The 16,279-nt window shown below is 41.4% G+C and overlaps 1 protein-coding gene across 1 annotated transcript; it reads left to right on the forward strand.

Annotated features, from left to right (window-relative positions):
- The first annotated feature begins 2,096 nt into the window (after positions 1-2,096).
- On the forward strand, positions 2,097-14,831 carry LOC110488183 (terminal nucleotidyltransferase 5A). Its single transcript, XM_021560283.2, has 2 exons — positions 2,097-2,626; positions 13,016-14,831. The coding sequence occupies exons 1-2, from the start codon at positions 2,471-2,473 to the stop codon at positions 14,045-14,047; spliced, it is 1,188 nt and encodes a 395-aa protein (XP_021415958.1). The 5' UTR covers positions 2,097-2,470; the 3' UTR covers positions 14,048-14,831.
- Positions 14,832-16,279: the final 1,448 nt, after the last annotated feature.

Below are 16,279 nucleotides of genomic sequence, written 5' to 3' on the forward strand. Positions count from 1 at the left end.
CGGTTAAAAACGTAAAGTCTTGTTCATCTAACTGCATTGTCCGTTTTACAGTAGGATTTACAGGGAAAACATGCCATGCGATTGTTTGAGGATGGTGCCCCAAATCAAAATATTTTTCAATCAGGCTTCATAAAATCACAAATAGCGATTAAATATTCACTTACTCTTTGAAGATCTTCCTCTGACTTGCAATCCAAAGGTTCCCAGCTACAACATGCATGGTTGTTTTGTTAGATAAAATCCTTCTTTACATCCCAAAAAGTCATTATAGTTGGCGCCATCGATTTGAGTAGTCCAAAAAAAGGAAAAAAAAAGGAATCCAAAAAGCTACCGCTACACTTTGTTAAAACAAGTCAAAATACGTTTCTATTAAATCCTCAGGTACCCTAAAATGTAATTAAACCATAATATTTCATACGGAAAGAAGTATGTTCAATAGGAAAGTAAAATTATCAGGTGCGCGTCCTCTTTGTCGTGTTCGCACAAACTGATTTCCAACTCTGACTCCCAGTACTAAAACTCACAATTCTTCCTCGTTTGGGAAGAAACAAGCCTGAAACCTTGAACAAAGACTGTTGACATCTAGTGGAAGACATAGGAATTGCAATCTGGAAGCTGGATTTGGATATGACCCTACACTTTCCATTGGAAGAGCGTAGGCTCTCAAAAAAGAAATATTCTGGGTGTTTTTTCTTTGGATCGTCACCTACCATATCTATTGTGTTATAGTCTCACACATTATTTTAAATTTCTACAAACTTAAAAGTGTTTTCTACCCAATGGTACCAATTATATGCATATCCTGGCTTCTGGGCCTGAGTAACAGGTAGTTTACTTTGGGAACGTCAGTCAGGCGGAAATTCAGAAAAAAGGACCCTAGCCCGTTAAACAAATCTACTTTGCAACAAAAGTATACACCTCACACACATGGTTATGGGCTTAAAATGTACTACATTTTGAGTTTACATCCCAATATTACACTTTATATACATCACAGAAGATTGTATTATAACAAAACATTTTGATATAGAAACACCTGATTTTCTGTGGCTTTTAAAAAAACAATGTTTATGAAATTATAAAATGATGAAAAATATCATTAACATTCAACCCATGAGGCCACTACATCATTTGACTGCAGGAAAGGGCTACAATGTTCCTTCCGAGGGCCTGAGACTTGGTTCATCAGTCCATGCACTGCCAAAGTCATAGTAAAACTCCTTTAACAAACTCAAGTTCTGATGATGGGTCCTTGATTAATTTACTATCACAAAAGGTCCCCGGATCCAAAAAGTTTGAGAACCACTGAATTATACTGTAGAGTGTGAGGTTGATGGCTGGTCAGGGCAGTTTTGAAAAGTGTGAATGATAGGTTACCAATAAAGACATAATGGAGATACAGATTACACTGTAACAGGAACAAATACTTCTAATCTTTTACCCTGGTGTGACGTTTTGATAAACATGTCAATTTCTCTAGGACAAGGTGACATTTGTCAATATACTCACCTGTATTTACCCCCAACAAATGAAACGTTAATTAGCTGCTCATGTGGCTATCATAAATAACTACAAAGGCCACGTTGATCTGGACGAGACTGACGAATTGAGGCAAAGGTAAGAATCTATGGATTAACTATCTAATGTTAGCTAAATATAGTAATGAATCATTTGGCTACATTTATTTGAATGGACAATTCAGGGATTTGTAGTTTTGCATGATGTCTACTTTGATGCTAAATAGCCTTTTTGAATCTAAGAGTAAATAGAGACAAATATATTGATAAAAGTCACATTGTAGGAGAGAGATTTACATGGTTATCAAAACGTCATGCCAGGGTAAACCCATAGGAAACACAGCCCTTATTTTAAGTGTTTCTAAAATCCCCTATGGGAAGAATGAATTGTGGAAAACGATTGGAACCATTTCCCTGTTTGAACACTAAGTGTAATGGGTATTATGTCAGCTCCAATGTGGTATCCTATGAAGTATCCTATGAAAGCAGCAGACTAGCCTCTACTGACGCAAGGGAAGTGGGTGTGTGCGCATGGCCTCTTGTAGTCTTCTGTATGTTGAGGTATTCATAAACCTCCCGCACAACCAATCAGGACGTTTATGTTAATCCCATTTTCTTTAAACCCGTCAATATGCTTCCAACTGGATTACAGTTAGAAGTGTTTCACAGTCACAGCGCAGGAGAGTTTTGGAGATGACAAACGGTTTAGTTTACCGATCTATGTTTTATATGTGCAGAACTCTCGGACCTTTAGCCTAGATTGTTTTGAAACGTATGTTCTAAGTGACATCTGAGAAACGCAACTAGGGCGATTTTGTATGATTTATTGAAGATTTCAAGTTTCATTCCAACTTCAAAAGAAACACCTATTTTGGGAATTGCTTTGGTACTGTCCATAATAGCCTACATCCACCAACACTACCGAAGATTTTACTACCTTTCCCCGTCCCATCATGTCCTTCGGGGATGAGTCGGAGCAGAGTCGGCGGTTGTGTGTGTTGTCTTGGGAGCAGGTGCAGAGGTTGGACTCCATCCTCGGAGAGAGCGTCCCTATTCACGGACGCGGAAACTTCCCGACGCTTTCCGTACAGCCTCGGCAGATAGTCCAGGTGAGATAACGGCTTTGGTCTGGGGAGTTCTGGACCACAATCAGTCCGATAATGAGGGACGATGCTTTTCTCTAGCCTACTTCAAAACTCATCACATATAGCCTAACTGTTATTTTCCTTCTTCTTTTTTTAAATAGTTCAATATTTATTTCATTCAGTCTCATCATAAATTGCTTTAGTGAATGAATAGCCAACTCGGGAATGTGTGTGAAATATTTTTTTTAAACACGCTCGCTCGCATGCACGCACGCTTGCACACTTTAACGCACATAGGCTACACACGCATACGCACTGTACAGTTGAATTTGAGAAGTAAGTAGAGCCAGGAAGGCGGTGTATTTTGGGAACATTCCAAGTCTAACCATGTCGTATTTATGTAATAGCATAATAATAGCACATTTTTCAGTGCCGTGGATGAGGATAAAAAGCTCCAATATTCTTCAAAATCAGGTCAGATACCATCTGTGAATATGCTTCTGTGCCCGTCCTTTTGGCATGCTCATACACTGTATTTTTTCAATAGTCTACTAAAGGTATTGGAAATATACTGGGGTGCCTTGTTAGCCTATATTTGAAAATCCACCCATTGCATTGAATCATGACTCCTGAATCCTGTTATTTACATTCACTTTAACAGACAGAAGGAGATCTCAAGGAGCAGATGATCTAATGCTTTAACTGACATTTTCCACTTTCTCATTCCAATCCTTCTGCGACCAGAGTCATTTCATTGGTCTACAAAACGATACAACTTTTACACAGAGGGAGAGAAAGTAAGGTACTGTATATTGAATTACAATTGGGCAGAGTATAGAGAAATTGAGAATGGAAAAGTTTCCTCTTGTCTCGTGTAGCTTTCATTAATGAAATGTAGGCCTGTGGTCTGTATTTGTAGGTCAGACCTATGTGAGGATGTATGCTGTATCCATGTTGTTCCAGTAGAAAACACCCAGGCTGGAAGAGTCCCCAGTAGGCTCTGGCTGGCCATCAGGTCCCATACCACTGGCAGTAAGCAATAGTACATATCTTCAGTGACGTGTTCCCTTCCTCTCTCTCTCCTGCCTGGAAAACCAACTGATCCAACCCAGGACCATAATGTTTTTTCCCCTTGCGGCCAGAAATATGTGTTCTTCGAGGTGTTCCACAGGGCTCTCAATAGGGGGTGTTTATTGAAAAACTGTCATCTAGATAACATCTATTTATGGTGTGGCTCCATATTGTTGTGTGTGTGTGTGTGCGGGCGCCGTGGGAGGTGTAAAAGAGAAGTGTCACTGTTGCTGATTTAGTGCAGTGGATTGTGGGTAGATAAGCCCACAATGGGTTGACAGTCCTGAGGAACTTCACAATAGGCCTCCACACACACACATACACACACATTGTAGAATAATAGCAAACACATCAAAACTATAAAATAACACACAAGGAATCATGTTGTAACCAAAAAAGTGTTAAACAAGTCTAAAAAGATTTTATATTTGAGATTCTTCATAGCAGCCACCCTTTGCCATGATGACAGCTTTGCACATTCTTGGCATTCTCTCAACCAGCTTCATGAGGTAGTTACCTGGAATGCATTTAAATTAATTAGCAGGTGTGCCTTGTCAAAAGTTAATTTGTGGGGGCCTCCCGGGTGGTGCAGTGGTCTAGGGTACTGCATCGCAGCGCTAGCTGTGCCACCAGAGACTCTGGGTTTGTGCCCAGGCTCTGTCCCAGGTCCGTGGGGCGACGCACAACTGGCCTAGCGTCGTCCGGGTTAGGGAGGGCTTGTCTCATCGAATACCAGCGACTCCTGTGGCGGGCCGGGCGCACCACGGTCACCAGGTGCACTGTGTTTCCTCCGACACATTGGTGCGGCTGGCTTCCGGGTTGGATGCGCGTTGTGTTAAGAAGCAGTGCAGCTTGGTTGGGTTGTGTTTCGGAGGACGCATGGCTTTTGACCTTCTTCCGAGCCCGTACAGGAGTTGTAGCGATGAGACAAGATAGTAATTACTAACAATTGGATACCACAAAATTGAGGAGAAAAGGGGGTAAATTTATTTAATTTTTTTTAAATGTTAAAGGTAATTTGTATTTGAGCCAATCAGTTGTGTGTTGTACAAGGTAGAGGCGACATACAAAAGATAGCCCTATTTGGTAAAAGATCAAGTCGAAAATAATTCCATTATTACTTCAAGGCATGAAGGTCCATCAATCCGGAAAATTTCAAGAACTTTGAAAGTTTCTTGAAGTGCAGTCGCAAAAACCATCAAGCGTGAAACTGGCTCTCATGAGGACCGCCACAGGAAAGGAAGACCCAGAGTTACCTCTGCTGCAGAGGATAAGTTCATTAGTTACAAGCCTCAGAAATTGCAACCCAAATAAATGTTTCACAGACACATCTCAACATCAACTGTTCAGAGTAGATTGTGTGAATCAGACCTTCGTGGTTGAATTGCTGCAAAGAAACCACTACTAAAAGACAACAATAACAAAAAGAGACATGAGCAATGGACATTAGACCGGTGGAAATCCGTCCTTTAGTCTGATGAGTCCAAATTTGAGATTTTTGGTTCCAACCGCTGTGTCTTTGTGAGACGCAGAGTAGGTGAACGGATGAACTCCACATGTGTAGTTCCCACTGTGACACATGGAAGAGGAGGTGTGATGGTGTGGGGGTGCTTTGCTGGTGGCACTGTCTGTGATTTATTTAGAATTCCAGGCACACAACCAGCATGGCTTCCACAGCATTCTGCGCTTAGTGGGATTGTGATTTGTTTTTCAACGGGACAATGACCCAACACACCTCCAGGCTGTGTAAGGGCTATTCGACCACGAAGGAGAGTGATGGAGTGCTGTATCAGATGATCTAGCCTTCACAATCACCCGACCTCAACCCAATTGAGATGATTAGGGATGAGTTGGACGGCAGAGTGAAGGAAAGCCAGCCAACAAGTGCTCAGCATATGTGGGAACTCCTATAAGACCTCCTGTAAAAGCATTCCAGGTGAAGCTGGTTGAGAGAATTCCTAGATTGTGCAAAGCTGTCATCAAGGCAAAGGGTGGCTACTTTGAAGAATTTCAAATATAAAATATATTTCAATTTTTTTAACACTTTTTTTGGTTACTACATGATTCTATGTGATGATATGTGTTATTTCAGAGTTTTGATTGTCTTTACTATCATTAAACAATGTTGAAAATAGTACAAATAAAGAAAAACCCTTGAATGAGTAGGTGGGTCCAAACTTTTTACTGGTACTGTACATCAAAAACACGGTTTCCATGTGTTTGATGCCATTCCATTTCCTCCGTTCCGGATATTATTATGAGCCGTCCTCCTCTTAGCAACCTCCTGTGACACACATACACACACACATACACACTACCCAGCCTACCCAGTGGTGTTATACAGCCGAGATTACATATCCAGACGTTGAATGTTTATTAGTGTGTCAGATCAGATCAGATATTACTTCATGTTAACAGTAGGGCGGAAGGGTGGAAGTAGAGCTATGGGTGCTAATCTGTTTTACTTGGCTTGGCCAGTCAAGGAAAGGGAACACACTTTTTCCAGGTTTGCTCATATCAAATTCAGGGTGTAGATTCTAGAATAGAGTAGAACACAGTAGGGCAAAGCCTGAGGCAGATGTTTTCCTATGTTTTTGTTTTGTTCCTGCTCTCATTTCACCATAGTGAGCTTACTTGAAGTGAGCTCTTCTTTCCTGGGTGGGGGCGATGGCTTCCATTTCTGGGGCAGGATAAGGAAACTAGATTAGCTAGTTGGTCACACCAGTAACAGGGGCCTAGGTGGGTCAGGACTCTTGACAAGGTTGGCATGGTGTCAGTGTGGTAAGAGTAGACCCAAAGCACTCACACACTCACACACACACCACAATACTATCCCAGTCACCTGGTTCTGTTGTGGGCCCTGCCAGATTGTAAGCCAACTCCTCTTTCGGTCTATTGTTGGTGAGACTGATTGACACAATGACACCAAACGTCTCCATGAACATAGTTTGGTCTTACATTACAGTGTATAGCTCTGTTAGACCTCTACATATAGGCGTGTGCTTTCCTGTTGCTGGCTTTCAAGGAGGCAATTGTGGTGAAATGCCAGCTGAACTCAACATTGGCCCATAAAATGAAATGGTATGCCTGACTAGTTTTTCTTCTTCAAATCTCTCTCTCTCTCTCTCTTTCTCTCTCTCTCTTCTTCAAATCTCTCTCTCTCTCTCTCCCACTCTCTCACTCTCACTCTCTCTCTCTTCCTTTAGAATGTAGTCTCTTTAATTAAGTAGTTTTCGAATCTGGACTATTCTAGTTGTATGATAATATATACTGTATCACCAGTCTAGTTTTATGATAATAAACACTGTATCATCATTCTAGTTTTATGATAATAAATACTGTATCATCATTCTAGATATATGATAAATAATTATGTATCACCAGTCTAGTTTTATGATAATAAACACTGTATCATCATTCTAGTTTTATGATAATAAATACTGTATCATCATTCTAGTTATATGATAAATAATTCTGTATCACCAGTCTAGTTTTATGATAATAAACACTGTATCATCATTCTAGTTTTATGATAGTAAATACTGTATCATCAGTCTACTTGTATGATAAAATACTGTATCATCAGTCTACTTTTATGATAAAATACTGTATCATCAGTCTACTTTTATGATAACATACTGTATCATCATTCTAGTTATATGATAATAAATACTGTATCATCAGCCTAGTTTTATGATAATAGATACTGTATTATCGGCCTAGTTTTAGGATAATAAATACTGTGTCACTAGTGTAGTTTTATGAAAATAAGTAGTGTATCACCAGTGTAGTTTTATGATAATAAATACTGTATATATAGTCTAGTTTTATGAAAATAAATAGTGTATCACCAGTGTAGTTTTATGATAATAAATACTGTATCAATAGTCTAGTTTTATGATAATAAATACTGTATATATAGTCTAGTTTTATGAAAATAAATAGTGTATCACCAGTGTAGTTTTATGATAATAATACTGTATCAACAGTCTAGTTTTATGGTAATAAATACTGTATCAACAGTCTAGTTTTATGGTAATAAATACTGTATCAACAGTCTAGTTTTATGATAACAAATACTGTATCAATAGTCTAGTTTTATGACAATAAATGCTGTATCAACAGTCTAGTTTTATGGTAATAAATACTGTATCAACAGTCTAGTTTTATGATTATAAATACTGTATCACCAGGATAGTTTTATGATAATAAATACTAATACCAGTCTAGATTTATGAATGAATACTGTATCATCAGTCTAATTTATTGAATGAATACTGTATCACCAGTCTAGTTTTATGAATGAATGCTGTACCATTTCTAGTCTAGTTTAATGGCTGGTTCAGGTGCCGTGACCACCCACAGCAAGGCAACTCATTCAACTCTGAGGAAAAACCCATAATCTGTTCCTGTTATCCTACTGACTGAGTATAATATGACTGGGCTGTCTTTGCTTGCCTTCTGGGCTGACTGGACCGGATGCCAGGGTCATAGACTACTAAACATCTCATTAATTTACTGATGCCATATACTTGGCTTGGCTGGGTCTTTCTGTGACTCTCTGTCCAGGCCAGGCAGTGTTCTAACTGGAGTTTAGAGGACCATGGGGTTTAGCTGGCTAACGGCTGTTTCTGAGACTGTTTTCTCACTGAAATAATATAACACATTCAGTTCAGTTCCAAATGGCACCCTATTCCCTATATAGTGCACTACTTTTTACCATGGCGCTCTAGTCAAAAGTAGTGCACTACATAGGGAACAGGGTGCTATTTAGGCTACTGCCAGACTGAGGTCAATTAAATTCTAGAGGAAACCCTCCAGACTGGAGTAGGAATGCAAAGAGACCGTATGTAACGCCTCGCCAAGACATTGTCAACGCCACCGTCTGGTCAGTTTGTGGCTTTTTTACAAGTCTACTACTCCTGCTCGATGTCGAGAGGAAATGTTCCGCTCAACTTCACCAGGTGCTTGTTGCGTAATGCAGGAATGGAATGGCCTACTTTTGGAGAGGAGGTGGAAGAAGGGGGTTACTTCTTATTTTGGGAGACCCTTTTGTGTTATAAGACATTATAAGGGGGTCTTTCAGGTTGACCTATTCCATTCAGTTAGACCTACTTGTCCTTGTACTCAGTAAAATATAAAACAGCCCATATAAGGAAAATACATCCTCCTCATCATTTGTTTCAGGCTAGCAGTATGTATGACTATCTGAATGGTCTCATCATGGGTTGGTACCCTCTGCCCAACCCTATATTTAGTAAGGCAGTTCTTACTATTTATCATGCTGAATATAAAAATAAACAACAAAAATATAAAGAAAAATATAAATGCAACATGCAACAATTCAAAATATTTGACTGAGTTACAGTTAAGGAAATCAGTCAATTGAAATACATTAATTTAGGCACTAATCTATGGATTTCACGTGACTGGGATATGCATCTGTTGGTCACAGATACCTTTTTAAAAAAGTAGGGGCGTAGATCAGAAAACCAGTCTGAATCTGGTGTGACTACCATTTTCGTCATGCAGCGCGACACACCTCCTTTACATAGAGTTGATCAAGCTGTTGATTGTGGACTGTGGAATGTTGTCCCACTCCTCTTCAATGGCTGCACAAAGTTGCTGGATATTAGTGGGAACTGTAACATGCTGTCGTACACGTTGATCCAGAGCATCCCAAACATGCTCAATGGTTGACATGTCTGGTGAGTATGCATGGAATGCATGGAAGAACTGGGACATTTTCAGCTTCCAGGAATTGTGTACAGATCCTTGCGACATGGGACTGTAAATGTTCATGCTGAAACATGAGGTGATGGTGGCAGATGAATGGCACAACAATGGGCCTCAGGATCTCATCACGGTATTTCTGTGCACTCAAATTCCCATTGATAAAATGCCATTGTGTTCATGGTCCGTAGCTTATGTCTGCCCATACCAAAAATCCACCGCCACCATGGGGTACTCTGTTCATAATGTTGACATAAGCAAAACGCTCGCCTACACAATGCCATACAAGTGGTCTGAGGTTGGAGGCGGCTTATGGTAGAGAAATGAACATTCAATTCTCTTTCAAAAGCTCTGGTGCACATCCCTGCAGTCAGCATGCCAAATGCACGCTCCCTCAAAACTTGAGAAACCTCTGGCAATGTGTTGTGTGACAAAACTGCACATTTTAGAGTGGCCTTTTATTGTCCCCAGCACAAGGTGCACCTGTGTAATGATTATGCTGTTTAATCAGCTTCTTGATATGCCACACCTGTCAGGTGGATGGATTATCTTGGAGAAATGCTCACTAACAGGGATGTAACAAATTTGTGCAGAAAATTTGAGAGAAATAAGCTTTTTGTGCATTTTGAGAATTTCTGGGATCTTTTATTTCAGCTCATGAAACATGGGACCAACACTTTACATGTTGTTTTATATTTTGGTTTAGTGTATAATTAATACTGCTCTTAGCTTAGTTCAACCTAATTCCAATAGACATACATATTCATTTGTATTCATTGAACCATACAGTAAATTCCTATATATGCAACGTTGATTATTCCACAAGGACTATGGGAATTGATTCATATATATTCTGGTTTTCACAGAATATTCAGGATGTTTTTAATATTCTGAATGTTTTTATTAGTGACCATCTGTCCAGAGGGTATCATCTGTCTAGAGGTTTACCAATAGAAACGGATAGCTTTTCTCATTGGAACACAACACAGATGTGCACAGCAGGGCTCCTTAAAGTGCTTTTATTGGAAAAATCAATTCTCTGTTATTTCCACCCCTAAAAAGGACTGGCTTTGAAAATCAACATTCTTTAAATGAGGTTACAATTAAGGCCTGAAAAGATGCAATAGTTTGGGAAGTGAAGGAGCCCAACACACATATTATGCATGTCTCAATGTGTCTGTTTTTAGGTTGGTAGGCAGGAGGCCGTTACCTGAATTCATGAATGGGGATCTAGCTACATAAGTCAGGCAGCAGAGACTTGGCAGGATACTCTCCTTTCCTAGCATAGTGGTGAAGCCAACATAACCTAATTCCTAAGACACAGCTTTGTGTGTGTGAGTGTGTCTATGCGTGTGGGTGTATGTGCATGCGTGCGTGTGTTTTACGAAACAAAAGTACATGCTCCCCTTTGGGCACAGATGCCAATTCAACGTCTACTCCACGTTGGTTCAACGTGATTTCATTGAAATGAGGTGGAAACAACGTTGATTCAACCAGTTTGTGTCCAGTGGGTCAGGAAACATTCCTATCCTGAGCTGGTTCAAACCATATTTCACTGTGGGTGGTGACTCATACAGATATCATTTTTTTAATGAAATGTTGGCACTGTAGCAAAGTTGTGGACAACAACTGCATGAAAGAGGTATTTTGATAGTAGAGAAAGTGGATAGCTTCTGTTGTAATGTCTGTCTTAGGCTTAACTTGCGAACTTGATCCGACCTGGAAGGGATTGTGCGAATGTGTATACATATATACGTATACGTATATACGTATACAGACTAGATACCTGGTTGAAAACTTGGATCAGTGTCTGGATAAATATACCAAGTGTGTGTACTTGGTAACCATGGTCATGCCTGTTAAGGATTGTCCCAGTTTCTTGATTTCCTCTTTGGAGTTCTGTAACAGTCAGGAAGCTTGAAATATCTCAGCTGCCTTTTCTTAGGTTCAGCAGTTTAACTCCAGGATCCACCCCTGACGGTTCTGTTCTGTGACCCAATAAGCTCGTGAACCATATATTTTCCAAGTGTGTTGGCACAATCATACCAGAGTTTTTATAAGTTCACAACCCAACCCCATTTGGCTACGTCACACAGATTTGTACGTTTTCTTCTAGATAATCTTCAGGTCAGCTGGAGTTCCTCCTGAAGTTAGAGACAAAAATACAAGCCCTGGCTTGCTGTGTCCCACAGAGAAATCTCTGATTCTCCATGCATAACTAAGGGGACTTTAGGTCCACCCGATCTTCATTCAGCTGAGCTACAGTAACTCTGTATTGTGGGCTTTTTACAAGCTAGAGACTATGTGTAGGACAAGGGATTGCCATTATTTGGGTCATTCCACCAATTCAGTGTCTATTAAGAAGTGTAACTTGATTCCACTTCATTTTAGCATTTTGTCATAATGAGCACATGTTCAGGAACATGTTTTCCCATCTCAAGAGGTTCAATTTAAAAAATGACAATAGTAAAGTAGCAGGGTTGACCGTAACAGGATTGCCAATTCCATCATAAATCAGCCATGAATCCCCTCATGACAGGGGGAATGGAAGCTTGTTGTTTGCAACTGGGAGTGGCAATTGAATGCTAGCATCACAAAAACTAAATGAAATTGATAAAACATTTCTAGCCTGTCTATCTATAGGTAAAAGGCTTGACGTGTTGTACTCACCCGCTCAGTTTTCCACCACAAAATACCAGAAGATTGCCCAAAAGAGTAGAACCAGCTAAAAGATGTTCAATATTTCTTGTGAAAAAAAATATTTAAAAAGGAGTAGCTTCACCATATTAAAATGATAGTTAAGTTCACTTAACGGAGCTGACCTTGAAATGACTCACCAATCACATGAAACAAATAATCACCTTCAGAAATGACTTTGTCAAAGCAACAAAATAACAATGTTGGTGAAACTCAGTGGGTTGAAATCTTCCTAGAACTGACATGGGGTTGATGAAGGGACATGTCAAAATGTTGAATTCTTTTTTTAGAAAGAATTTATTGACTTCTCAGCCTGGTATAAGGAACTTCATTTAATGTAACAGGCTTTTCAAATTCAATATTGGTTCACAATTTCTACTTAAAATATCAAATGGATAATGGAGTCCCTCTCTATTCTCATCCACACAACAAATTATTGTATGCTAGTATTTTGTCTTTACTGTTACGAACATTGGCTGAAAGCTAGGTGAACCATTCCTTGATTGAAATGGAAATATTACCATTTCAAAAGAAGAGGCAGTGACCATTATAGCAACGTTTCGACTTGCAGAGGCATGTTATCTCTCTATCACACAGATGTCAAACTCATTCCATGGAGGGCTGTCTGCAGGTTTTCACTCCTCGCTTATACTTGATTGATCAATTAAGGCCACTGATTAGGTAGGAACTTCCCTCACCTGTAGTCTAGGTCTTAGTTGGACACAAAATGAAAGGAAATGCCCAAAACCAGCAGACACTCGGTCCTCCAGGAATGACCTGCTTTCTCAGATCAATTGCAAGAAAACAAATGACTAAAAAACGTATTTGATTGGAAAAGAAAATCGACAATAAAGTTTCTTTCTAATAGTATCTCTCAGATCACTCACCCATGTCTCTGTCTCTCCTGTGCAGGTGGTTCGGGCGCGACTGCAGGAGCGTGGTGTGGTGGTCCGAGATGTGAAGCTGAACGGTTCAGCAGCCAGTTATGTGCTCCACCAGGACACGGGCCTGGGCTACAAGGACTTGGACCTCATCTTCGGCCTGAACCTGACTGATGACAAGACCTTTCGTGTGGTCAAAGACGTGGTCCTGGACAGCCTGGTGGACTTCCTACCTCCGGGGCTCAGCCGTGTCTCGCCCATGACCCTCAAAGAGGCCTACGTCCAGAAGCTGGTGAAGGTATGCAACGACACAGACCGCTGGAGCCTGATCTCCCTCTCCAACAACACGGGGAAGAATGTGGAGCTGAAGTTTGTGGAATCCCTCCGAAGGCAGTTTGAGTTCAGCGTGGACTCGTTCCAGATCGGCCTGGACTCACTGCTGCTGTTCGACCGCTGCTCAGAGACGGCCATGTCCATGTCTGAGAGCTTCCACCCCACTGTGGTCGGAGAGAGCATGTACGGGGACTTCCAGGAGGCCCTGGGACACCTCCGCACCAGGACCATAGCCACGCGCAGCCCCGAGGAGATCCGGGGCGGAGGACTGCTGAAGTACTGCCACCTGCTAGTGCGGGGATTTAAACCGGACTCAGAGGCTCAGATGAAGCTTCTGCAGCGCTATATGTGCTCACGCTTCTTCATCGACTTCCCGGACATTGGCGAGCAGCAGCGGAAGCTGGAGGCGTATCTCCAGAACCACTTCAATGGCATGGAGGACAAGCGCTACGACTGCCTGGTGACGCTGCGGCATGTGGTGGACGAGAGCACTGTTTGCCTGATGGGACACGAGCGCCGCCAGACACTGGCACTGATCTCGGCACTGGCGCTACGGGCCATGGCAGAGCAGAACGCCATCCCGGCCCTGGCTAACATCACCTGTTACTACCAGCCGGCGCCTTATGTCAGAGACGTCAACTTCAGTAACTACTACATAGCGAGGGTCCAGTCGCCCATGAGTAGCTCTTATAGTAACTCTTACCAAAGGACATGGCTGCCTTGTAGCTAAATGAGGAGGATCAGTAAAGCGTAAGGGGACTATGTTTTTTTTTAAGCTTCTAGTTTCCCAAATGGTAGCCTATTACCAGGAAACTATATAGGGAATAGGGTGCCATTGTAGACGCACCCTCTGTCTTATAGTAACGTGAGCTGAGCAGTTCGATAGAGTGCTTTGCTCAGTCCACCTGTAGCAAAATGGCTTCTTGTGGGAGACTTGAGGACAACGTCCACTGAGGACCAAAAAAAGGAAAAATTGTATTGTATCTTTTTGCCAAATCTTCAGTTGCAACCCATCCCACTAAATTATATCAATGAATACTGCTGTAAATCTGATTTGAGCCGTTGTTATGATGTTTGTTCTTTTCTGTTCTGAAGCGTTGGCTTCTTTTGATATATGTACGATGAAGACTGGTGGTCTATTTTGATGTGTGTGGAATGGTTGAAATGTGACGGAAGAACTTTTCAGCTTCCCAGTCTTGATAGGGGACTTGAAGTATATTTGGATCCATGAAAGGAAATGTAAATAAGAAACCAGGAAGTTGTATTCTGTTCTGACTGTGGTTTCAACTGGCCTTTTCCTTAAAAACGTAAGGACCAAAGAATTCAGTTCTTGTGTTGCGTGAAGAAAATACTTTTGTGATTCTAAGTGCCTGAAAAACCAACCGACATCTTATAGTAGTTTGATCTGTAAAAGAAGTAACTGTATTTGAATCTATTTCACCCAGGTTACTGTACATTTCTATATCCAGGGTCAGGGTATTTCTTTTTCAAATAATAAAACATTTAAATGGAAACATTGGTATGATTTCTTTCTTTCTCAGTCTACACATTCCTAATGGTTTCAGGAATATGTTGTATATGTACTGGATGTACACTATATATACAAAAGTATGTTGACACCCCTTCAAGTTAGTGGATTCTGCTATTTCAGCCCCACCCGTTGCTGACAGGTCGAGCACACAGCCATGCAATCTCCATAGACAAACATTAGCAGCAGAATGGCCTTACTGAAGAGCTCAGTGACTTTCAACATGGCACCGTCATAGGATGCTACATTTCCAGCAAGTCTGTTCATAAAATTTCTGCCCTGCTAGAGTTGACCCGGTCAACTGTAAGTCCTGTTATTGTGAAATGGAAACGTCTAGGAGCAACAACGGCTCAGCAGCGAAGTGGTAGGCCATACAAGCTCACAAAATGGGACCACTGAGTGCTATAGAGCATGTAAAAATTGTCTGTCCTCAGTTGCAAAATTCACTACCAAGTTCCAAACTGCCACTGGGAGCTGGGAGCTTCATGAAATGGGTTTCCATGGCTGAGCAGCCGCACATAAGCATAAGATTGCCATGCGCAACTCAAAGTTTCGGCTGGAGTGGTGTAAAGCTCACCACCGCCGTGGAAACGCATTCTCTGGAGTGATGAATCACGCTTCACCATCTGGCAGGCCGAAGGACGAATATGGGTTTGGTGGATGCCAGGAGAATGCTACCTGCCTGAATGCATAGTCCCAACTGTAAAGTTTTGTGGAGGAGGAATAATGGTCTGGGGCTGTTTTTCATGGTTCGGGCTAGGCCCCTTTGTTCCTGTGATGGGAAATCTGAACGCTACACCATACAAAGACATTCCAGACAATTCTATGTTTCTAACTTTGAAGTAACAGTTTGGTGAAGGCCCTTCCCTGTTTCAGCATGACAGTGTCCCCGTGGACAAAGCAAGGTTCATACAGAAATGTTTTGTCGGGATCGGTGTGGAAGAACTTGTCTGGCCTGAACAGAGCCCTGACCTCAACCCCACCGTACACCTTTGGAATGAATTGGAACGCTGACTGTGAGCCAGGACTAATCGCCCAACATCAGTGCCCAACCTCACTTATGCTCTTCTCGCTGAATGGCAGCAAGTCCCTTCAGCAATGTTCCACATACTTTTGGTTATGTTGTGCATCTAATAGGTTCCAGCACATCCCATTGGAATGAGAAGACACAGACACAAACATGAAGGGCGAGTAGGTGAAGTGTCTGTACCTGTATGCCTTAACAGAGACATTCAAGGTGCAATCTGCAATATTTATAGCTGTTTAATTGTCGTTTCCATTAATGGTATACCTATACACATACCCCATCCCTCAGCTTTATAGAATTTCGGGGCTGCTGTTTGTTGAAACACAAATGATCCCATTGGTCTGACACCAATGCCCGAAGACACATACAAACACTTCCTTGTTCTGTTCCCGCCCCCTCAGCGTTAC

Source organism: Oncorhynchus mykiss, chromosome 32 (assembly GCF_013265735.2).
Source record: "Oncorhynchus mykiss isolate Arlee chromosome 32, USDA_OmykA_1.1, whole genome shotgun sequence".
Classification (NCBI taxonomy): Eukaryota; Metazoa; Chordata; class Actinopteri; order Salmoniformes; family Salmonidae; genus Oncorhynchus; species Oncorhynchus mykiss.